This window comes from Eurosta solidaginis, chromosome 4 (genome assembly GCF_040869045.1).
Source record: "Eurosta solidaginis isolate ZX-2024a chromosome 4, ASM4086904v1, whole genome shotgun sequence".
NCBI classification, from domain to species: domain Eukaryota; kingdom Metazoa; phylum Arthropoda; class Insecta; order Diptera; family Tephritidae; genus Eurosta; species Eurosta solidaginis.
Window position 1 is genome coordinate 50787548 of NC_090322.1, and position 26381 is coordinate 50813928.

The window sequence follows — 26381 nt, forward strand, 5'->3', positions numbered from 1 at the left end:
GCCAAATATCGATCCATCACTAGTGTTTAGTGCTACGCTTGGGCGAGGTTCTTTGCTTAATGCAGCTCTAATTTTATATACAAGCCAGTGCGGGCGATAGAATAATTTCTGTTAGACTTTTTGATTGCAGTGGAAGTAATCGACCCAGGACGTGAACGAAATAAAAGAGAAGTGAAAGCGATTTAAGTTGAAGAGAAATGCATTGTATGCATTTTCCTCAAAGCAAATACCAATTTATGGCGAGTGCAAACGTGTAAAGTAGAAGTAAAAAGTGGTATGTTTATATTTTACAAATAACCAAAAGTGTTTAATACAAATAATAAGAAAGAAAACGAAGTTTTTATGCGCCACTCGTACCGATGAAATCCCCTTGAATTTCATTAGATACACAAACAAACAAACATACACAAGAATTGCAAATACAATCAAACTGAAACACACCCACAACTAACATATACAAAAGTCAAAAGATTTTTGTTTTGTTAGGCAACAAAAATATTAGCTAATACTTTTAAATTATATACCAAGATAAGATGTCAGACCAAGTAATTAAACGTCAACAAAGCCAACGAGACGTCGAAAACGGTCTGTATCCACAAGTGCCATCCGAACGTGGTCACACAGCGCAAAAACCGCAGCCATCTCGTCCACCACCGCGACGTCAAGATACAGTAGACATGGAAGTAATACCTTTGAACCGTACACAATCGGTACCACCAGGTGTTGAACCGGATGATCGTCGTCGTGCACGCCATATTTTTGACAATGTAAGTTAATTCTGTAAAATGAATAATTTTTTACTGTTATTATTTATCATTTATGTAATAGGTAAGTTAAATCTAATAATTTAAAAGAATCCTTGTTGTTGTGGTTGTCGTAACAGCGCTTCGTTCTGTTCATCAGGCGCGACCACTCAAGAATTGCCATTAAAATCCAAGGAGATCAGTTCCATAAAGCAGTTGCTGTTAGGAGTGTTGGTTGTTGTACTTTTAGCCGCAGAATAATTCCCCAAAGGCTTGGTCATGTTAACGATATACATAGGTAGCCCTTTTTCGGATATGAATACGGTACGCCGCGCCAAAAGCTCCATCTAGTACAAACCCGGCTGCCTTGGTAACGATTTTATTTAAGCCCTCGAGCTTTCCCGTATGTGGATTTTAGTCGCGTCTTGCGACATGTATGCCTACCGCGGGAACATTCTAAACCTTTTACCCGCTGAGGTTGTGAGGTATCGGTTCCACAGTTAAAAAAAGTGGGGATAGGACCATGAATGAAGAGCTAGAAGTATCGCAGTAAAGCATTATCCATAGAAGGATAGTTGCTATGTTGGAGGGATTCAAGAAGCTGATAAGCGCTGTTCAAAGCTTCCACAACCCAATTGTCAGCCTCACCTACGCGAGGCGATTTCTTTTACAAATATGAATGTATCATACACATACATATCTATTTAGCAGGCGAGACTCTGGCGACATCAGTCATCATGGAAGTGGTCGGGCGGAATGGCTTAAAGGGTTCAATGTGAACACATTAAATCGTTCCCGAGATAGTCGGACCAACACCTTGATGGTGCTTATGGTGCTTGTTACCGGAACGTATCGGATCTATATCCGGCATAAGACCATTCACCAAAATCTTCGGGGAATGTCTTTATCGTTGAAACCACTACAGCTATGTTGGAATGCACACAAAAAATATGGACGCACGTTGTATGACAATAAGAAACACACCTAAATTTCCGTAATCAATGACGTCGGTATTCTTCTTCTTCTTCTTATAGCGAATAAAAATATTCCTTGAAGGTTTGGGGAGTATTATTGATGACGGTAGTCCTTTGCGGGCTATTGTTCCGGTACGCAACGGCACTAGCCCGACCATTTCGTGACCGATTTGGTATGACCCCGTTGAACCTTCCAGGTGATTCCTTCCGTGAGGAAATGGGGGTCGCCAGAGTCTCGCTTGCTAAACAAAAATGATGGAGGTGCTGTAAATTGCGCTGGAGACCCCTTGAAAGAGTTGCCCTACACACCCCTTGAATCCCTACCGTCGTTGGTAATTGTTGCTAGGTTACCATACAAATACTTTTTTCTCAAACGCCAAGAAATATGGTTTTCATCCAATCAGCGATATGTTGTATTCATTGTATCATGTGATAGGACACCACCCCGCTGTACCAGTTTAACCCCATGTGCCATGGTTGAACGATATAGACAGCTAAAAAATTACGTGAACTGCCGGGTTGTATGGTTCTATATTAATGCCTTCGATAATCGGTTATCTGAGGATAATGTCGCTATGCAATATACGGAAGCCATGCTGGTGATTAGACAGTGGCAGGTTGGCGGCATAAGAAGGAAGGAAAGTTGTCTCAAGCGTCCTCGCTACTAGCGTCAGCAGAGATATCCGTCGATGCTCCTTCCATTTGATTTGTCTGTTGTTTGTCTCTAATCTGTCCGAACTCCGTATTTCTCTTCCTTGCTGTTTTAGCTTCGCAGAATATTCCGCTAAGTCAGCTGGGAAAGTTTTCCATATTTCCGAAACTCTTCCAGGCCGAATCGATGATCCGATGATACTCCCATTATCTGTGCCGGACATAAGATGCACCGTATGTTATTTGAAACCGTGCCCTTAAGCATTTTTATAGTTAATGAACGTCGTCGGTCATTGCACTTTATGAGTCCTGCGTCGACGAAGGCGAACCTTGAAAATTTTTTACGAATTTGGTAGGGGTGTCTCAAGTCACCGCGCTCGACGCCGTATGATCTATGTATTTGCTCTGCAAGGTTTTGTCCTACTGTCTACTTTCGGCTGGCAAATTAGAGAGGTCATGTTGCGTGTTAAAGTCATCGCGCTACGCTATAGATTATGAGTAACCCAAAAATGTTAGGGATAACGTTCGATAACACTCTTAGCTTCAAGGCACATGCCTACGAGATTGTATCAAAAGTACAAAGCCGCAAGAAAATCCTCAAGTCGCCGCCTGCTAGTGGGAAAAACCATAGAAACACACATTGAAAGAGGCTGCAGGCCCTCTGAAATACTGCACTCATAACTGCTACGGAATGTCTTCTTATGAGCTCTGAACATTATCTACATAGTGAAGCACGAAAATCCTTCCCGAAGAAGAAAACAGACTACCGTGGCGAATCCTGTTTCATTAACAGCCGAGGCTCCGGCGATCCCGAACTCCTGACGGATCTAGGGGCCGGGAGGGCGGTATAGCGTAGAAGGTTTCATGTGGTCATACCAAATCGTTCCCGAAATGGTCGGGCTAATACCTTAATGGTGCTTGTTACCGGAACGTACCGGATCTGCATCCGGCAAAGGACCATCAACATCGATAACACTCCCCAAGGCATTCGGGGAATTTTCCTACCGCTACAACAACAACATCAACACGAGTCACTCTGACCCAATTTTATTGTGGATACTGTAACATGTTAAATTCTTATTTGTCCAGAATGAACACCGACATATGTAGTTTATGTACTGCATGCGATGTATCCCACATGATACCAACCATCCCTTCAATTGTAACGTGGAACCTATGCCTCTAACACATTAACAAGGATTACATAACCTACGGCCGATATCGGGGTCAAATAGATTGTAGTGCATGTTGTGATGAAATGTAGAACGCCCAAATTACTTATCTCTTGATCTTTCCTTTGGGTATATTGGCTCTCGCAAATTTGTACAAGCATCTACTCTATAGACTAAATTTTAAGTCAGCCGATAACATATAGATATATAATGTTTATTTTTCACACAAATGGGCAATTTAGGCTAAATAAAGACAATCATTGAAACGACAGCTTGAAAATAAACAAAGACAATGTTTTATGTGAATAAACACAATGCAGCGTCATTTCTATGAATCATATATGACATAAATGCATTGCCGCTTGCACAAAAACAACATATCGCATTTTTCGTGTTAAGTTTCTATAGTCACGTTCTTGAAGTGAGTTAGATATACCCACCCGCCAAAGCCCGCCTTGCCTTATCACTTTAGCTAACTGTCATAGAACTTGTTTTATTTATACTTTTTTAAGCAAATATTTTACTTGGCAATAGCTTTATTTGAATTGGATTCACCTGTTGCCCTTTCTATTGTCTCAATCGTTTTACTCACTTTCAAGTGCTCGAGTACACATTTTCGTGGTGAGGTTTTATCATCATTCATCAATTAGGAATGTTTATTCTTAACACACTTGGATGTTTTTAGCACTACACTTTTGAGTAACTTGCTACCCAATTGTGAGGCAGAGGAAAAGATCGCAGGATTTTTTTAAATAAAAATTAGAAATTTGTTTGTAATACAAACATGCGAATGTGCGCAATTTAACGCCGGCACTTATCTCCCTTGCATTCCATAGACTTTTAGGTTAAAATCTTGCTTAGCAACATAGCCGCAAACCAGTTATATGTCTTCTCTATTAAAGGTTTTGTGGTCTGAATAGAAATTTTGCATTTCTTTTTGTATTTTGTTATTCTTTTGCGATTTTTACTTTGTATCGTGTTTTTTAGGTTACATTATAAATATGAGAATTATACCCGTGGTATCATTTACCAGATATTTTAAAGTTGCTGACGTTGTTGTTGTTGTTGTAGCGATAAGGTTGCTCCCCGAAGGTTTTGCGGAGTGTCATCGATGTGATGGTCCTTTGCCGGATACAAATCCGGTACGCTCCGGTACCATAGCACCATTAAGGCGCTAGCCCGACCATCTCGGGAACGATTTATGTGGCCACATTAAACCTTCAGACCATTCCCTCCCTCCCTACCCCCAAATTCCATGAGGAGCTTGGGGTCGCCAGAGCCTCGTCTGTTAGTGAAACAGGATTCGCCGCGGATAGGTGAGGTTGACAATTGGGTTTGGAGAAGCTATATATTGCGCTGGCAACCTGAAGGGTTGCGCTACACAGCCCCTTGAATCTGGTATTTTAGTCGCCTCTTACGACAGGCATACCTACCGCGGGTATATTCTGATCCCCTAACCCGCTGGGGGAAAGTTGCGTCTTATGCAGGTATCAATTTTCGCTTGGTTTAAGGTATGAAGACGAGTAATCTGATTGTACGCAGCCTTCTGGGGTCACATGCTTTAAATTAAACCTTGTCAGTGGTAGCAGATGTAGGAAGTGCGGGTTGGAGGAAAAAACGATCGAGCACGTTGCACAGGCTAGAACTCCTCCAGCTATCGGATCTAGAAGCAGCAAGTAGGGCCACGAAAGCTTCTAGTATTCGCCAAGAGGACGAAGTTGTTTTATTTTTTTCAAGTTCGGTCGTTGATCATACTTCTTGTAACATGGATTCATTCAGTTTGTGTGCGATCCTTACGGACCGGCCTTTTAAACCTTAGCTAACCTATGTATGAAGCAGGGATGCATCTTAACGTTAAGCTAATCGTTTATCAAAAAATTTCCACCGTTTCCGTTGAAACACTTCGAAATATTACCGATAAAGAAATTATCAAGATAAATTGTATCTCGTTTTTAGCCGAAACGAAAAGCTTTCGTTAACGTTAAAAACGTTAACAAAAACGTGATACTTTATGTTTGAATTGTGCTGGCAATGCTATAGCCATGGTGAAGCCGTAAGGTGGTAACAGCGAGAGGACATACACACACAAACTCCATGTAATTTGTTTGTGTAATTCGTTGGTGGTAATGTCAAAAATACTCTGAGAAATGTTCGTACTGTCAAAATTCGTGAGCAAAGTTGCAATCAGCTTGGCTAATGCTTTCACCTTTAATGACTCCGCCATCAATCAGCTTTGCCAGCATAGTTTGAAATTAATAATCAACATAAACGATTTGATTTCGTTTTGATATGGCAGAAAACGAAGCAAAATCATTTCGTTAATTTGACGTTTTTAACGTTAATAAACGAAACGAAATGAATTTGTTTCGTTTATTAACGTTAATTATCGTAACGAAATGATATCGGTTCGTTGGTTAAGCATGCCTGGTATGAAGGTACCCTGCAAAAAATGCGATTAGTGTAGGATGAGTCTGGGATGAGTCCCAAAGGGGTATGCGCCTAATGCCAGTTTTATTCTCTTTGCATACATTGAACTGCTCCCTTTTGTTTGAGTATGTCCTATGAAGAGACTAATTTTACCCATTTTTACCCGAATGGGAACGATTGCACCAACCCCTTTTGTACCCATATCGGAACGAAAGAAGACTAATCTCTTTTCTCATAAAAAAGTGTTAGTTTTCGTATGCCACGAGATTAAGTACATATTAGACGCAATATTAAAACTTGCAAAAAATTGTTATCATCTATGATAAAAAATTATTCAGTATCCAACTCACTCCAAGAGATATGGGTCGACGATAATGGAACATATGGTCCAAATCATTCAGGTTCGGCTTAGGATTCCGCAGTTTTCTTAAATAATTCGAATCAACCACCTATATTTTTTTTTATTTAACTCACTTCGTTGTTGTTTTTTTATGGTTTTTAAAATGGACTACATAGATTTCAACCTGACTAATCCCAACTGTACCCAAAAGGGACTAGAGGGGATTAATTATGCTCCAATGTAGACAAAAGAGATCAATCGGAGATTGCTCTCTTTAGGGGCTAGTCGCACTATTTTCTGCAGCGTACATACATAAAAACCTATGTATGAAATTTGATTTGCGCATTTAATTCTTGTTATCTATTTTCTAATGCTATTGACTTTTTCTATAAAGTACTGTCCGAAAACTAACTCGCCTACACATTAAAAATTTCTATTTCCTTATCCCTCTCGTTCTCATTCTGCCACTCCAACTACCACTCCCATGCCTACTCCATCAATCCCCCTCTCCATCTAACTCTCTTAATCCCTCCCCCACTTTCACTTACGAAAAAATCCACAGCCACTCTGTTCGCGACATGGAAGGACCAGATGACGCAAATATTGGACGTTTACGTCGATGGCGTTACGCTACCGTCTAAAATGACGTAACATCCTAGAGTAGTCTTAGCTTCCATGCCACCAAAATTGCATTTAAAAAGCAGAGCCACAGCAAAGTCCTCGAGGTGCTTGGAAAAAGGATAAAAAAATCTTACTAGCAACTTACAAAGAAATTTATCGGTAGCCCATGTGCTACCTATCGCTAGTTTAGTCGCTCTGTTTAAAAAATACACACTGGAAAAGGCTGCATTCCTGCCGGAGGATGCCTCCTTATGGCTCCTGACCTTCATCTACATAGTGATGCGAAAGAGTTAAATATTGTAACTAACTTGGGGAAATTCCGCTTATTTGAAACCTTCTGCTAGCGTTCGAATCGCTAAACTGTTGAATAAATCACTCCAATATTCATTATTGCAAACTGGTCTTTATTTAGATTACTTTGGGAGTAGTTCTTCACAATTATACTTCACAACCAATAGCGTGTTTAAATCAAAATTGATTCGTAATTACTCAGCTTGCGCTGCTTTTATACTATCTGTTTCCTCGTTCATCTATTTTCCTAAGCTCTAGTAATTTCCCGAACAGTTGTAGCTAGAGATATGCGCCGCCGCCGAATGTCAAAAATATCGGCGCGACGGCGGCGGCGTTCGGCGCGTTACTGTATTTCCTATTCTTTTAAGACTGTCTAGGCCATTTATTGTTCATCTCGAAAATTGGTCCGATATGGCCGAAAGGGGTATCAAGGGATGCGCATCACTGCAAGTTATAAAAATCCAATTGCGAAATTTAACACTTTCTAACCGTTTAAAAGTTATTTGAGAAAACAGGCGCTTTCAATGCCAGCTTAACACGGATTTCGCATCACCGAATTTACCAAGTTATTAAAACAAAACACTTAAAGAAAAGTTATATAATAAATTTAAATGCTCACTTCGCATAATTTTTTAAAAAAATGAATAAAGTACAATGAATTTAAATAAAGTGCCCCAAGTCGAACATATTTTCTAATTGTCCTCAAGTTGTTAAAAAAGCAAGTAACCCGCAAAAGGTGCGGAATTTTATATCCCGATTGGCTGAAAGAATAAGCGAAATCAGTGATGCAAAATCCTTTAGTAGGCTCCAGTGGTTTAAATCCTCCTTTGAAATGATTCTCAACTCATACTTAAGTTGCATACATCTTCAACACGTATGAGAAGGGTTTGAAAAATCACTTTATTTGCTGAGTTATAAAATAGCGTCTGAAATCTTAATTTTGATTTTCACACTTCCTCATTCAACACCCAAGTCTCCCGGTTTGACATTTCCTAAAGTGGGCGGCCCTATCCCCAACTAGTCCCTTGGAGCGAATCACATTGGATATAGTCTATCATACAAATGTGAATACGAAGACACATTTTTAACCAGGTTAGGTATTGTCCTTCGCAAGAACACTCAAAGAGGTGAAGCAAAAGCTTTCTCAAGACAGTCGAATAAATGACCGTGTGTTCTACTAGCCTAACGTAGGTCGAACTAGTCTGAAAACTGAAGCCGGTCATCCATAATGAGCTCTTATATCATACGGCCGGAAACGAAGACTATTGAGGTCAATTTATCGAAAACAAACGTCTGCAAATTTTAGTCTACATTTTAAAACTTTTATCCACGGCCCTTGTAAAGTTTAAATTATGTACATGCGCCAAGGATTATACGATTTTCATCCATGTGTTACGCAATGATATCCTTTTAGACTGCTTATGATTTCGAGGGCGGCATCCTTGGCCGAATAGTTACTCCCTAACGTTTCAAGGTGCTTTTTTGGTAAAGCTCGGAAGCATAGTGCGACAAAAACATCCGTCAGAAAGTCTTCGGAGCTACACCTACAACTTCTAGGAAAGTAACGTCGACGAAGGTATGAGTTTGAAGCCGCAGTCCTATAGCTTCTGTGCTGGCATATGGTATAAGGGCCAGGATGCGTGGTAGCGACTGGTGGTCGAGATTGCTACTGTTCGCAGTTCGGGAATTGTTGCTCTTAAAACAGCCGAAAAAACTGAAGGCGCCCTTTGGCGCGATCAACAATAAGCCAGCATAGATGCTAATCGTTAAAACTGTGCCGAAACTTTTTGAACGATCCACGAGATTTTGTGGCAAAAACCGCGGATTTTTCCCAAACGACCGAAACGTCGATTTCCTTAAATACATATAAACAAGCCCTTTCCAAATATTATTTTTTTTAATTTTCGCTTTACAAGCCTCCCAGATCTGCATCCGCAAGTATATTGTTCCAGAACGTCAAACATATCATTGACGTCAGCAGTATGTTTCCATATTCATTAGTTGTGGACAATGTGATACTCTGAAATCCCGCCATTTAATTCAGAGGTTTACGCCGTTCACTTATATAACAGAGCCTACGCCGCCGCCGCCGATTAAGTGACCGGCGTAAACCTCTACTCCGTACGCACTATAGCACTTGAACACTCCGTAAACACGTTCTCACTTTCCTACACAGCCATTTAATCTAGAAAAGCATAAGGAGGCCTGAGCTCAGAACTGCCACGGGCGGCTTCTTATGTCACCAGAACATCATCTACACAGTGAGATGGGGATACTTCCGATAAAGAAGAGAAATTAAATGCTGAACAAACAGTTTCTGTTAAATACTCAGAAACCTGGGCTACCTAACAGACAACTCATCGATGAGTCTCTGGCTTTCACAAATATAAGGGGACATCTCCGCAAGCCCCACAAAGAGATCCGGGAGAAGAGTTCAACCGCTTAAAGCAGATGAGCGTAAATAGACCGCAACATCAAGAGGTTTAACTTTTCCTTATCCAAGCCCAAACAAGCCACACGCAATGTACGTCTGCATGTAATATATCTCCACATGACACGTATCATCTTTTCAATTGCCATGTGGTCCAACCTTACTGAAACTGCAAGCTTCCTTGGCCTTCCGTTAGAGGATATCCAAGATAATTTGTGAGTGAATGTACCTATTAGATGTGGCGAAGCACTGCTACAAGGAGAAGTCTTAAGTTTTATCCGCAAATAGTCAATATCAGTCACATATTTTTATACTCAGCTGCGCAGAGCTCACAGAGTATATTAACTTTGTTCGCATAACGGTAATCCGTAACGGCATAAACTAATCGAGATAGATATAGACTTCTATATATCAAAATGATCTGGGCGAAAAAAGAAATTCATTTAGCCATGTCCGTCCGTAAACACGATAACTTGAGTAATTTTGAGGTATCCTGATGAAATTTGGTATGCAGGTTCCTGGGCGCTCATCACAGATTGGTATTTAAAATGAACGAAACCACGCCCACTTTTTCGATATCGAAAATTTCGAAAAACCGAAAAAGTGCGATAATTCATTACCAAAGACGGATATAGCGATGAAACTTGGTAGGTGCGTTGACCTTATGACGCAATTCCACTACAACCAGCGTGAATTTAATAGAATGCTTTTAAACAAAAACCTAAAACATAGTAACGCATATGATGTAAATGAAAACACTGTTATTCTGGAAAAGTGCATACAAGATTTGGTGGTAGCTAATACGAGAAGTAGAACGATTAGAAATAGCTCAAGTCGCAACAAATGGTTTAACTCAACGTTAAAGAAGCTAAAAATAAATAAAATTAGAGCATACCGCAAGAGTAATGGACGATACCAATCCATGGTTAATTTATAAAAGTGTATGTAAAACATACAAACAAGAGATAATAAAGGCAAAAAATAAATACTTTAAGCTAAAAATCAATAGCGCAACAAATCAAAAAGAAATGTGGAGAATACTTAAAAATTTAATACTTAGCAAAGATGTAAACGAAATAAGCTCTATAATTTATAAAAACGAAGAAATAAGTGATGAAAATGAAATAGCTGATAAGCTCAATAAATACTTCATTGAGAGCATAGAATTAATAGATCATTCAATTGATAAAGAAATATATATTAACAATATTGATCATTGTCCTGAAACCTTTCATCTTAAAGAACTACAAATTTGCGAACTAAAGGCAATTTGTAAAAAACTTAAGAACAAAAAGGATTGGAATAATGTGAGCCCAAAGATCATTTTGGACAACTGGAATGTGCTTGGGCCTTTCTTAACAAAGTTAATAAATCATTCATTAATGAGCGGAGTATTCCCAAATGAATGGAAGGACTCATTGGTAGTACCAGCTGAAAAAATCGCTAAAACAAAAAAAAATGTGAAGAGTTTCGTTCAATAAATACTCTTAAGATATTTGAAAAAATAATGGAAAGTGTTGTGAAAAATCAACAACAAACGTACCTAGAAACTAATAATATACTGTCTCTAAACCAGTCCGGATTTCGTAAGAATCATTCATGTGAAAGTACAATAAACTTCGTCGTAAGTGAGTGGAAGAAGCGTCCACGAAAAACAATAATAGCAGCTCTATTTCTTGATTTTAAATGAGCATTTGAAACAATAGACAGAGGTATTCTAATAAAAAAGCTGCATATGTATGGAATAAGAGGAAAAGAGCTACTTTGGTTTAAGGACTACCTTACAAATCGTAGACAGCAAACAAAAATAAAATCCACAAAATCAAGTTTTTCATATGTGAATACAGGGGTGCCCCAAGATCTCTTCTGGGAGCAATTCTGTTTATAATTTACATAAATGATATAGAAAAAGTGATATCAAAATCCAAAGTGGTAATGTATGCAGACGATACATTGGTATATACAGAAGCAGAAACAGTGGAAGAATGTAAACGAAAGTTAGAATGTGATATAGATGAAATTATGAAATGGCTTAAAATGAATAGGCTCAAATTGAATGAACAGAAAACAAAAGTAATGGTGATGAATACAAATAGCGAAATAAATTTAGTGATAAATAATACTAGTATTGAGCAAGTAACCAATATGAAATACTTAGGTGTAATAATAGACAATGAGTTCAAATTTAACAATCACGTGGACTATTTGTGTAAAAAAGCTGCAAAAAAAATTTACTTCTTTAGAAGAATACGAAATAAATTAGACACTTTAACAGCAATAAAAATATACAATACAATCATAAAGCCACATTTTGAATTCTGTACACATCTTGTAACCAATCACAAATAGGAAGAATACAGAAATTACAAAACAAATGTATGAGATCAATAATAAAATGCCACAAATACACCCCAATAAGTCACATGCTTGAAACATTGAAATGATTAAATATTGAGCAAAAACTGATGCTCAATACACTAATAATGATTTTTAAAATTAAACAGAACAGGGCGCCGATGTATTTAACAAGTTGCATTCAATATGTTAGAGATACACACCAATATGCTGTGCGGAATGCGAATGACTTTCGACTAGGATTACAGCGGACTACTGCAGCCCAAAACACATTATTATATAAGGGCCTTAACATATTTAACTCGTTACCTGATTATATCAAAGGAGAGAATAATATTATGAATTTTAAACGGCTATGTATAGATCTTATTCGAGGCTAAAATACTTTTTATTACTTTTTACTGTTTATTACTTAATATATATATATATATCATACACGTCTGTGAATTGAAAATGAATTTGTGATATTTAAAAATTTATTGTGAAATCAAAAAATATGTAAACATATTAATAATAAATATCAATCTATCTATCTATCTAAAAAAAAAAAAATAGAAAATTTTGGACAATGGGCGTGGCACCGCCCACTTTTAAAATAAGGTAATTTAAAAGTTTTTCAAGCTGTAATTTCGCAGTCGTTGAAGATATCATGATGAAATTTGGCAGGCACGTTACTCCTATTACTATATGTGTGCTAAATAAAAATTTGCAAAATCGGATGACGAACACACCCACTTTAAAAAAAATTTTTTTTTAAAGTCAAATTTTAACAAAAAATTTAATATCTTTACAGTATATAGTAAATTATGTCAACATTCAACTCTAGTAATGACATGGTGCAACAAAATACAAAATTAAAAGAAAATTTCAAACTGGGCGTAGCTCCGTCTTTCTTCATTTAATTCGTCTAGAATACTTTTAAGGCCATAAGTCGAACAAAAATTTACCAATCCTTGTGAAATTTGGTAGGTGCATAGATTCTATGAGGATAACTGGTTTCTGTGAAAATGGGCGAAATCGGTTGAAGCCACGCCCAGTTTTTATACACAGTCGGCTGTCTGTCCTTCCGCTCGGCCGTTAACACGATAACTTGAGCAAAAATCGATATATCTTTACTAAATTACATAAATTACCCTGGTACAATACCAGGTTAAAAAAGCTTTAAAATCTTAGAAATAAGTATTTTAAGTTGTACAAAGCAACCAATGACTTTTCATTTAGAGATCGATATTTATTATACATGAATCAGTTCAATGTGCTTGATAAGTTTTTATAAAATAAATACATCTCCCGTTTCGAAGAAGAGTTAAAGCAAAATCCCAAGGCCTTTTGGAACTTTGTCCGTACAAAAAAAGGTTGCTCCAATATTCCAACCTCTGTCAATTTTAATGGCATTAGTTCAAACAGTTTAGTGGAAACAGTGAACCTTTTTGCTGATTTTTTCAAATCTAATTTTGTTGTTGACTCTAATATTTCTGATGTTAGGGTTGGTTCTGATACAGCTAATTCTTGGACTTTGGCTCATTATTGGTATCGGAATCAGATATTATTATTGGCATCTCGTCCCTACAATATTCTTTAAAAAAAGATATTGATGGGCTGTCTTCTTTTTTGTTTAAAAAATGTAGTAGTTCGCTATGCGTGCCGTTGTGCCATATCTTTAATGTGTCATTGTTCACTGGCGTTTTCATTGATCGATGGAAATTGGCTTCTATTACTCCAATCTTCAAGTCTGGAAATAAGAGCGAGGTAGCAAACTACAGGCCAATCTCTAAACTATCAACCTGTTCAAAACTGTTTGAGAAAGTAGTAAAGGAGAAGTTGGCTTTTGCTATTAAAGGAATAATCGATCCATGTCAGCATGGGTTTGTTGCGTGTCGTTCAACAGTGACAAACTTAGCTGTTTTTTCGCAATACTGTGTTTCTGCTTTTAAGGATGGGTATCAAGTTGATACTATATATACAGATTTCTCTAAGGCGTTTGATACAGTGTCCCACAAGATACTTCTTCAGAAACTTGAGTACATTGGTTTCCATTCAGCTTTTCTGTCATGGTTAAAGTCATACCTGACAAACCGAATTTTATTTGTTGAAATCGAGAATATGAGGTCGTATGAGTTCTTGGCAACCTCTGGGGTGCCACAAGGTAGTATTCTCGGTCCAATCTTATTTGTTATCTTCATTAATGACGTCGGCTTATATTTAAAGCATTCAAATTATTTACTTTATGCTGATGATTTAAAACTGTTTAGGCGTATCACCACTGTATCTGATGCATTGCTCCTACAGAGAGATTTGGATGCTCTTAATGTGTGGGCTTTTAATAATCATCTGAAACTTAACAGTAGCAAATGTTGGTATATAACGTTTTCTAGATCTACAAGTGCGCTTACGTCAACATAGTATATCGCTAATACATATCTTGCCTCGGTCAAAGAATTTCGTGATCTTGGTGTCATTTTCGACTCTTCGTTCACTTTCGTTAACCATGTTAACTATCTTATACCAAAAGCGTATGCTAATTTAGCTTTTTTACGGCGTTATGCGAAGGATTTTAAGGACCCATACACTAGGAGTATATTGTATAATTCATTAGTGCGATCTAAATTAGAGTACGCCTCTATCATATGGAATCCCATTTACAGCACATACTCTGCTAGAATTGAAAGGGTTCAACGTAAATTCATTCGATTCGCCCTCCTACCCCTTCATTTTGTTAATCCCCTTCCACCTTATATAAACAGGTTCATGCTTATAAATGTTATGCCACTGCATGTCAGACGCTCAGTACAACATTTAATGTTTATTTACGATATTATCTCTGGTACTATTGATTGCTCAGCTCTGTTGGAGCAGTTAAATTTTCTAGTTCCTAGTAGATCTCTACGCTCTCATAATATATTCTACGGTGAAGTTCTGAGAACCAATTACCTTAGCTTTGCCCCTCTCACAAGAGGTCTCGAAGAGTTTAATAAAATTTCCAGAATGCTAAATCTTGACTTTGCAATGCCCAGGCCTTTGTTTAAGTTACGGATTGAGTCTTACTATCGAGAAAATTTATCTCATCCTTGAATTAATTAATTTTAGTTGCTTAGTTTTAAGTTAATTTGCAAACTTGTAAATCTAGTCAGTAAGGTTTCTGCCATTGACTCAATAAATATGAATATATGAATATATATAAATATGAATATATATATATAAACTTAGTTCACGTACTTATCTGAACTCACCTTATCTTGGTATAAAAAAATAGCCGAAATCCGACTATGACCACGCCCACTTTTTCGATATTAAAAATTACGAAAAATGAAAAAATGGCATAATTCTGTACCAAATATGAAAAAAGAGATGAAACATGGTAATTGGATTTGTTTATTGACGCAAAATATAATTTTAGAAACAACTTTGTAAAATGGGCGTGTCACCTACCATATTAAGTAGAAGAAAATGAAAAAGTTCTGCAGGACGAAATCAAAAGCCCTTGGAATCTTGGCAGGAATACTGTTCGTGGTATGACATATATAAATAAATTAGCGGTACCCGACAGATGATGCTCTGGGTCACCCTGATCCACATTTTGGTCGATATCTCGAAAACGCCTTCACATATACAACTAAGGGCCACTTCCTGTTAAAACCCTCATTAACACATTCTAGAGACACCCCTGGTCCACCTTTATGGCGATATCCCGAAATGGCATCCACCTATAGAACTATGGCGCACTCCCTTTTAAAATACTCTTTAATACCTTCCATTTGGAACCCATGTCATACAAACACATTCCAGGGTTACCCTAGGTTCATTTTGCTAAATGTTGATTTTCCCTTATTTTATCTCCAAAGCTCTCAGCTGAGTATGTAATGTTCAGTTACACCCGAACTTAGCCTTCCTTATTTGTTATTTGTAACGTTGAACCAATTCTCACCAAAGCAGCAGCATTCCTATGGACTTAAGCAGTGGTCTGCATGCCATATCACAATTGTGCTTGTTGAACTCTGATGACAATTTGTGAGTGGTAGCGTCCATGGGATGAAACGAAACTTCTTTTCTTGCAAACACCCTACTTTCTCTTAAAGCAGAATGTTAGGAAAACACGCCTGTAGATTTAGAGGATTGAAACGGATATGGGCGTCCCTTTGCAGGAATCTGATAGGCTTTAAGTACTACTTAGCACGACTGCCGCGGGAACAATTTTTTGACGACTCGAACCTTTAGGTCTTACGGCAGGCGACAAAAGGGGAAAAAGTGTCAATAAAATATAACACTATGGCATCATTGCCATGAAACAAGTCCAATTTTCAATCTATTCTGCTACATATGTCGCAGTGCTGTGAATATCAATTGGCAAGAACCAGAATAGAAGTAGAAATAATGAAGACAAAGAAACAACTGCTGTGATAGCTGAATGGTTATAGCAGCGGCGCCTGAACGTTGCCGATAAAGGAATTTAGAAGTTCCCGAAATGGATCTACACAACGAGCTTTGGCAGTTGTCTAAATTTTTTCCTTCTTCTATTCTAATTTTAAAATTTTTTCAATTAAGAACAAATGTATCATAACAATAATAATGATAAAATAATTATTGTTAGGCCTTGAGCTCGATTCAAAATGCGCGATCTTACAAATCAGTAGGCTGATATAACAACAAAAAAAATGAAATTAAATGAAATAAACAAAATAAAATAAAATATAATGAAACAATAAAATAAATCTAAATAAAATAAAACAAAATGAAATAAAATAAAATTTAATGAAATAAAATAAAGAAATTAAATAAAACAAAATGGAATAACAATTGTTTTTGTTTTTAGCGGCCTATTGATAAATGATTCAAGCCTTGAGCTCGAGTCGAACCTTGAATCAAATTGGAATAAAATAAAATAAAAAATGAAATGAAAAAATAAAGTAAATCGAAATAAAATAAAACAAAATGGAATAAAATAAAATTTAATAAAATAAAATAAAAAAATAAAATGAAACAGTAAAATAAATCCACATAAAATAAAACAAAATGTAATAAAATAAAATAAAAAATGAAATGACACAATAAAACAAATCCAAATAAAATAAAACAAAATGGAATAAAATAAAATTTAATAAAATAAAATAAAGAAAACAAAAAAATAAAATGAAACAGTAAAATAAATCCAAATAAAATAAAACAAAATGAAAAAAAATAAAATTTAATAAGAAAAAAAAATGAAACTAAAATAAATCCAAATAAAATAAAACAAAATGAAATAACATAAAATTTAATAAAATAAAACAAAATAAAATAAGAAAATAAAATGAAATGAAACATAAATAAATCCAAATAAAATAAAACAAAATGAAATAACACAAATAAAAAAAAATAAAATGAAACAATAAAATAAATAACTAAAACAAAATGAAATAAAATAAAATTTAATAAAAAAAAAAAATAAAATGAAACAATAAAATAAAACAAAACAAAATTTAATAAAATAAAAACAAAAATAAAATAAATCTAAATAAAATAAAACAAAATGAAATAAAATAAAATTTAATAAAAAAGAAAAAAAAACTAAAATGAAACATTAAAATAAATCCAAATAAAATATGTACAACAAAATGAAAAAAAAATAAAATTTAATAAAATAAAAAATAAAAATAAAATGAAACAATAAAATAAATCCAAATAAAATAAAACAAAATAAAATAAAATAAAATAAAATTTAACAAAATAAAAAAAAATAAAATGAAAATAAAATAAAATAAATCCAAATAAAATAAAACAAAACGAAAAAAAAAAATTTAAATTAAATTAAATGAAACAATAAAATAAATCCAAATAAAATAAAACAAAATGAAAAAAAAAAATAAAATGAAACAATAAAATAAATCCAAATAAAATAAAACAAAATGAAATAACATGAAGTTTAATAAAATAAAACAGAAAATAAAATGAAACTATAAAATATCTCCAAATAAAATAAAAAAAATGAAATAAAATAAAATTCAATAAATTTAAAAAAAATAAAATGAGAATAAAATAAATCAAACAATAAAATAAAAAAATGAAATAACATAAAATTTAATAAAATAAAACAAAATAAAATAAGAAAATAAAATGAAATGAAACAATAAAATAAGAAATAAAATGAAATGAAACAATAAAATAAGAAATAAAATGAAATGAAACAAAATGAAATAAAATAAAATAAAAAATTAAATAAAACAATAAAATAAATCCAAATAAAATAAAACAAACTGAAAAATTTAATAAAATAATAATTAAATTAATAAAATAAAATAAAGAAAAAAAAAAATAAAATGAAACAGTAAAATAAATCCAAATAAAATAAAACAAACTGAAAAAAATAAAATTTAATAAGACAAAAAAAAAAAATGAAACTAAAATAAATCCAAATAAAATAAAACAAAATGAAATAACATAAAATTTAATAAAATAAAACAAAATAAAATAAGAAAATAAAATGAAATGAAAGATAAATAAATCCAAATAAAATACAACAAAATGAAATAACATAAAATTTAATGAAATAAAAAAAAAATAAAATGAAACAATAAAATAAATAAATAAAACAAAATGAAATAAAATAAAATTTAATAAAATAAAAAATAAAATAAAATGAAACAACAAAATAAATCCAAATAAAATAAAACAAAACAAAATTTAATGAAATAAAAACAAAAATAAAATAAATCTAAATAAAATAAAACAAAATGAAATAAAATAAAATTTAATAAAAAAGAAAAAAAAAAACTAAAATGAAACATTAAAATAAATCCAAATAAAATACAACATAATGGAAAAAAATAAAATAAAAAAATAAAAATAAAATGAAACAATAAAATAAATCCAAATAAAATAAAACAAAATCAAATAAAATAAAATTTAACAAAATAAAAAAAAAATATAATGAAAATAAAATAAATCCAAATAAAATAAAACAAAACGAAAAAAATAAAAAAAATTTAAATTAAATGAAACAATAAAATAATTCCAAATAAAATAAAACAAAATAAAAAAAAATAAAACAAAATGAAATAACATGAAATTTAATAAAATAAAACAAAGTGAAATAAAATAAAATTTAATAAATTAAAAAAAAAATAAAATGAGAATAAAATAAATCAAAATAAAATTACAAAAAATGAAATAACATAAAATTTAATAAAATAAAACAAAATAAAATAAGAAAATAAAATGAAATGAAACAATAAAATAAGAAATAAAATGAAATGAAACAATAAAATAAGAAATAAAATGAAATCAAACAATAAAATAAATCCAAATAAAATAAAACAAAATGAAATAAAATAAAATTTAATAAAAAAAATGAAACAATAAAATAAATCAAAATAAAATAAAACAAAATGAGATAACATAAAATTTAATAAAATAAGAAAATAAAATGAAATGAAACAATAAAATAAATCCAAATAAAATGAAAAAAAATGAAATAAAATAAAATTTACTAAAATAAAAAAATAAATAAAATGGAACAACAAAATTAATCGAAATAAAATAAAACAAAATGAAATAAAATAAAATTTAATTAAATAAAAAATAAATAAAATGAAACAATAAGATAAATAAAAATAAAATGAAATAACATAAAATTTAATAAAATAAAACAAAATAAAATAAGAAAATAAAATGAAATGAAACAATAAAATAAATCCAAATAAAATAAAACAAAATGAAATAAAATACAGTGAAATTTATCGCATTACTATCGAAAAGTTATAGATTTCTTATCGGAGTGTTATCTTAATGTTATCGATTTGCTAACGACGACTCATCGGTTTGTTATGAAACAGATACCGCTAAAACGTCAATATAACTTGGTACTCACGCCTTTTTTTTACTCAAACAGAGGGTGTCGGTTTCAGGGAGAATTTATGCACTGAGTCAATATCTTTACAGCAATATTTCACTCGTTGAAATCAATGATCAAAATAATATTAGTTTTGGCCACCTTTTTATCTAAAGACGTTGGTTTTGTGTGTGCCGGCTCGAGGTCAATATATTTATTAATAAAAACACCAGTTTTTATTTTTCATTCCGATATATATTTTACTCCACGCCAACACGAACGGACGTTTAGCTCAAAACTCCCTTGAAGACGGTTACCGACGTGTAACCGAAATATATCGGAATGAAAAATAAAAACTGGTGATTTTATTAACAAATATATTGACCTCGAGCTGGCACACACAAAACCAACAAATGATCAAAACATTTCTACACTTTTCAATTTATTTTAGTTTTATTTTTTACTCTACTGTACATAAACAATAATAATTCAATAAAAAATTCAACGTCACGTTTGCTTTATTTGGTTAATGATTACACGAGTATCGAACAAAAGCAGTAGAATTCTATTTATGGTAAATGGTTTGTTTTGCGTTTTTTGTTTGTGTATTAAGTGGCGTGAGAAGTTGCATTGCATTTGCAGTTTCACATGATTTTGTGATTGATTTCAATAAATATACCAGAATAACTATATGTACATATGTATGTATGTATTAGACCATATTTAATTGAACGGTTTAGCTAAGAGGCTCTCAAAAATTTAAAAGTGCTTCCCCATTCAATAGTGGCGATCAAGCAGAAATGGTCATTAATATCCTCTAACGAGAGCCTAATTAAGCTTGCAGCTTCAATAGGGTTGGACCAAAGATATATGGGTGTTTGAAGTGTTGGTTAGGTAATACTTTAACCTATTCCAGTATCCAGATCAAAGTTGAGCTAGAGTGACGCGCGTCTCCATGGGGAGGTTGTTGCGAGTTTAGGGTAGTTGTCTTTGAGATAAGGGTTCACCGGCCATTTATTGGCGTAGTAATTTGAAAGAGTTTTTGTGGATGTCACTGAGGAGTGGGAGGCGAGACATTTTCAATCAGATGTCTGTTGGGATGCTCGGTATTCAACAAAAATTGTTTCTTCAGCATTTAATTGGATCGGAGATAAAAGTGGTGAGCATTAGAGATTCAACGGGTCTGTTGCCATTATTTGTGGTCATCGGCTTAGGACACAAAGACAATTCCTTCTGGTGGGGAAGGGTGCTTGGATATGTAAAAATGAAATAAAATTTGATACAGGACATCACCTGTTTAATTCTTCTGGGTTTATGTGTTACGTTCCTGAGCTGGACCGATTATGTCCGGTTCACCTTTTGAGACTGGAAGAAAGGGTAAACCCTTCCAAGTCTTGCAGTAACGTGCTGTTATTAACTGTGTCAAAGGCAATAGGTCGAGCACTACGAGTACTGCTCTTTGGTGGTGTTCGTGGTTCATCCCACAATTCGTTTGTGTATTGATGACGTTTAGCGCGAGGGTGCTACTATGTAGTTTAAGAAAGCCAGGCTGATGATTGGCAAGACGCAAGCTTGCGGTGAAATAAAGAAGCATTACGGCTTCAAGTGTATTGGCTACTGGCGATAGTAGAGATATATGACGATTTGAGTATTCTGCGTTGGCTGGTTTCCCAGGCTTTTCATTTTTCAGGGATCTCGAAAGCTGGCAGATACAGGTTGAAGACGAGCGCCAGTTATATTAATCACTCATAGTCAAGATTTTAATCTTCGGCATGGCGATCCCGTCCGGGCCTACTTCTTTAGATAGTAATGCAAATTCGATAGCTCCTTTAACGTTTGCGCGGGTGATGGTAATATGTGCGCGCCTGTGGGCCTGCCGTCTGGATTTGTCGGCCTAGAAAAGCTTTATGTATTTCCGGCAGAAAGCGATCGCGCATCTTTTCGCATTCGACAGCTCTTTATCGCCGAAGGCGATGGATTTTTTATCATTCTGCTTAGTCAGATTTGAGAGGGACTTTATGGTTGACCATAGCTACCTTAGATGTTCCTTTAATCTTCGTCCGCTTATGTTTGTGCGCAAGCCGCTTGACGTGCATACGAGTCAGATATTCCCTTTTATCGTGCAGAACGCCGTGCCCTCTCATTGATCCACCAACATATCACTCCTACTGCACTGATATCAGAGCAATATCCACTGGGACTGCAGATGACAGCAGGGACATAGATGTTCATAACTTCTAAATTTGCTTCGCCTCATATTCAAATCAAATCAAATGATTATACTGCACAGAGTGATGAGTGATGAATGCGAGCCTGCCCCTTTAATTCCTGGACGTTCTAGTCAGAGCAGGTCTGCAAAGCAGATCTTGCAGCGAGCTTAACTTCCTTATCTCATATACGAGTGGTTTTTTCCTCCATAGGTCATGATACCCTCTAATACTGTTACAAAATATTTAATTGTTGCTTAAGTAATTTTCTTATATCTTAAAAAGGCGATTTGACAGAGTTAAATTTTTAAAGCGAATACACATAACATTTAATCCTAATTAAACTTAACTTTAGTTTTACTTAGATGGAAAACAGTTAAGAGCACTGAGCCTAACTGAGAGTGATATGGCAAGCTCCTATTTCATACTAGGAAACGTTATTAAATTTGATTTCCTTTTTGATTCGAATTACGAAGTAAGAGCGCTACTTCCAGCGGGTAGCTTAAGAGGCAACTAAAATACCAAATTGATTCAAGGCGTTGTGTAGCGCAACCCTTTCAAGGTGTTGCCAGCGCAAATTTTGGCTTCTCCAACCCAATTGTCAACCTGACCTACCCATGGCGAATCCTGTTAAATTAATGTTAAAAAATTCGGAAAAGCTATTTCTGTGTTAGGAAATACATCGGCTAATTGATCTTCCATTAGAATCTTATACAAATGACTATGAGTTTTTTGTGCATCGGTGTACTTCACATAACTTTGGAATTGTTTCATTTCAATGAAAAGTTCTTCCAAATCTCTAAAATAAAAACGAACTAAGTTATCTATAGCTTCGTCGAGGTCTCCATCATCCCCCTAAAATCGGGGGCCCCAGGCAACTGCCTATTCTGCCTACTTGTTAATCCGGTCCTGCTTCCAAAGGACTTCGGGGAGTGTCCTTATCGCTACAACAACAAGTAAGAGCGCTGTCCCAAATTCCAAACTTCGCTAACGCCAAAACTCCATCGCCAAAATTATCTAAAATAGTATGAAGTGCGCAGAAAAGTAGCCAACATTTAGTACCATATAGTCATAAGGAATAACCGCCAAGGTTCTCACATAGACTGAATGCGTCCGTAGTGTTCATGTATAAGTATAAAAGTAAGGCTATTATTGTTAGCGATGGTTGGAATTTGGGGGCTGGACTCAATGACGAAAACAGTTTTTGAATGATTGTTGTCGTTTTTTTTTCGCTTCGAACAATTAAAGAATACAACTATTCTGGATAAAGAGTCACAGGGCTCATGCGAAGCTTTGAACACTACGAACTATGGAATTTACGTCATTAAAGGCAGGGTAGTTAATTATTTGTGGCCAAGCGGTTAACGGAATTTCGAAAAATGTAAAAACGTATGTCTTAATATGCACTTTGAGGCTATCACGGTTGAACTATGGGCATTTGGACTATCGACTATGGAGTTCGGTCTTATAGACGAAGCCCTCAGCAGTGTTGTGACGTTCATGTGGGAACGTTAGCTGTGACCGAAGCGGTAGAAACATTTACATTGACAGCCAGGTGATCATTAAGACGATAATATCGATGGCACAACAACTACAAGAATTCGAACAAGTACTATAAAGAACAAGGAGGGAGAGAAATTTGTATGCATTTTGGTTTCGCGGTCATATTGATACAAATGGGAATGAGAGGGCGGATCCCTAGACTTCAGATTTAATCTGAATTTGGATTTTCTGCTAACAGGTCATGGTTCTCTAAATGCATTGAATTTGAATAAAACGACCTTGAACGAATGGAGGGATGTATGTGTGGGGCGTTGTTCGAAGATTGAGGATTGGTTGTATGTTTTATATGAATTTCCGGAGTACTCAAATGTAAGGTACTTCAATAGTTGGGGTTTTATATTTAGGGATAATGGGTATGATGTTAGTGGAGCTCTCTCCACTAGCCGGTCGTCTAAGTTGTTGAATAAGTAAACTTTGTGAGAGTGTTTAGGGTGTTTGGGGGCTGGAAATCCCATCTCATTTTTCTTTTTAATTTTATTTCCTAGGCCACAGGTCAGGAGTAGGTAGATACTCAACCGAAGGTAGCTTCGGCTACGAAAGTCTGACGAAAGACTTTTAAGTTCGTACCACGGGGAGCAGATAGCTCACGTAGCTTGCTTCGTTTCTATAAATTTTGGGAAAGGCGCTTCGGGAGCATCATGCTGGCTGTGTTTGATATCTAAATCCAAAACGGAAGAGTTGGTTAACTGGAATGTGGAGTTAAATTACACCCGGGTGCCATGACCCATAGATTGCAAGACGTTATAGATAGGCCTCCAACCCCACCAAAGTCATGGTCTGTCCACTCACATCATCAATTGGTACGAAGGAAAGCGATTCTTGGGCGCTGGTTAAACGTTTCTTTGACTCGTGTGCATTGTTGCATCATAAGTTTAGTTCGATGACGGCAGGTACTTATGATAAATCAGTAATTTTTATTCATACTGGTGTACTTTAAGGCAGATGCCTCTATCCACTCAAACATAAGAATTTGTCTTTAAGTATCACCTTTTTTGATGCTACTCCCTTTATACACCATTAGGTACATATGTATGTAGGTTTTTAATCCAATTTGTGGGAAATATTTTTAGGCTAGTTCATCAGAACTTGATCAGGATATTGAATTTTCTAGCAGTACATTATTAGCAATGCTTCCGCTGTTCACTATTCTATAAGTTTGATCGTCGAATAAATTTCTGATAACACCATGGACACATTGAGTCTGTGTGCGGTCATTATGGACCGGTCTGTTCACATAATCTAACCTAGAGTATGACATTTTTAGGTTTATTATTTCTTACGTTCGCGACTCGCTACTGGTTGACAAAATATTCTATAGACGTAGTTCTTAAATTATAAAAAATTAACTCAAATATACATAATATTTAATTTAGCAATTCATTTTTAGTACTTTATGCCCTTATTTCTAATTCAAGCATGACTCCGATGGAGATGGCTATATCGGCATACACGAACTCAAAGATCTCATCAATGCTGGTCTCTGCAGCGATATTCCCGAATATATAGCAACGCAAATCTTACAAAAAAACGATGACGACAATGATGGCCGTTTAGATTTTGAAGAATTCTACCGAATGTCACAGACGCATAAATGGATGATACGAAATATTTTAACAAAATATTGTCGATTAGTTGTACCACCACCGAAAGCGATCGAAGGCGATCAATTGGGTAAATACGAATAGTTGAATCTCTCTTTTTAATTAATTATCAACTTCTACAATTATTTACTTACAGATGGAGTTTATGAAAAGCAAATGTCCGTTTGTCCACCACCTTTGACTATGGTTATGTTTTCTATTATCGAAATTGTATTCTTCTTAGTGGACGTTATACATTTTCAGTGAGTACAAAAAACCGCCACTGTTATTGAAGTGAAATCTCTTAAGGAATGTCGTACACCGGTTCTGATATATTTTGGTTAAACGTTAGTTTTCGCACAATCTAGTCAGCTCCTTTAGATTCCACAAGAACCCGTTTTTGCAACTGTTGTTCGGTCGCTAAGCAGCCAAGGGGAAACTCTCTAAGTTTAAAAGTCTGTCTTATGTAAATTTTTTTTTAAAGGGCACCGGATTTCAATGCTTGTAAAAAGAGCCAGGATATACTCTTCTTGTCCGTCACCGGTGTGGAGGTAACTTGAACAACTTTTCGCGGCCTAGGTATATTTTTACAAGTAGATGCAAATTTACAAATGTCGTTATGTCGCTCAAAAGTAGATGTACTGCAACCTAGCATTTTGAAGACAATTCCATTTACACACTAATATTGAGCCATCGTTGTTCCTTCCAGCCCTGTTTATTTGCTTCCGTAAACGTCTTCCGATAAAATACTGTCCGAAGCATGATCTGTCATTCTCATAACGTGGCCTAGCCAGCATAGCCGCTGCTTTCATTCGCTGGACTATGTTGATATCTGCGTGAAACTTGTGCAGCTCATGTTTTTCTTGTTGTTGTTGTTGTAGCAGTGCTTTGCCCCATTAAACAGGTGCGACCTCTCACTAATTGTCACCAATGTCCTCTTTCTTGAGTCCGAGAAAACTTGCACTTGCAACAGGATTGGACCAGAGAGATAGTGGTGTAAGAAGCGTTGGTTCCACATTGCGATTGAAAAGATGGTTGGTGTCATGTTGGGACACATTGCAAGCAGGACATACATTTTGTATGTCGGGGTTGATTCTGCACGAGTAAGAGTTTAACTTACTGCAGTATCCAGATCGAAGTTGAGCTAGAGTGATGCACGTCTGCCTGGTATGGCTGCTTTCCTCATCTGCGAGTTTAGGGTATTTGTCTGTAAGAACGGGGT

General features: G+C 35.0%; 1 protein-coding gene across 2 annotated transcripts in view; it reads left to right on the forward strand.

Moving 5' to 3' along the window:
- rho-4 (rhomboid-4) overlaps nt 1–26381 on the forward strand; it is a 34033-nt gene continuing 7652 nt past the window's right edge. The window contains exons 1-4 of one of the 2 annotated variants that reach the window (XM_067781534.1): nt 1–274; nt 529–767; nt 24995–25250; nt 25317–25422. In XM_067781534.1, coding sequence (XP_067637635.1) covers nt 534–767; nt 24995–25250; nt 25317–25422 — 596 coding nt within the window. In that variant the 5' untranslated portion in view covers nt 1–274; nt 529–533. The remainder of the gene's footprint in view (nt 275–528; nt 768–24994; nt 25251–25316; nt 25423–26381) is intronic. The other variant, XM_067781535.1, reaches the window with a different exon arrangement.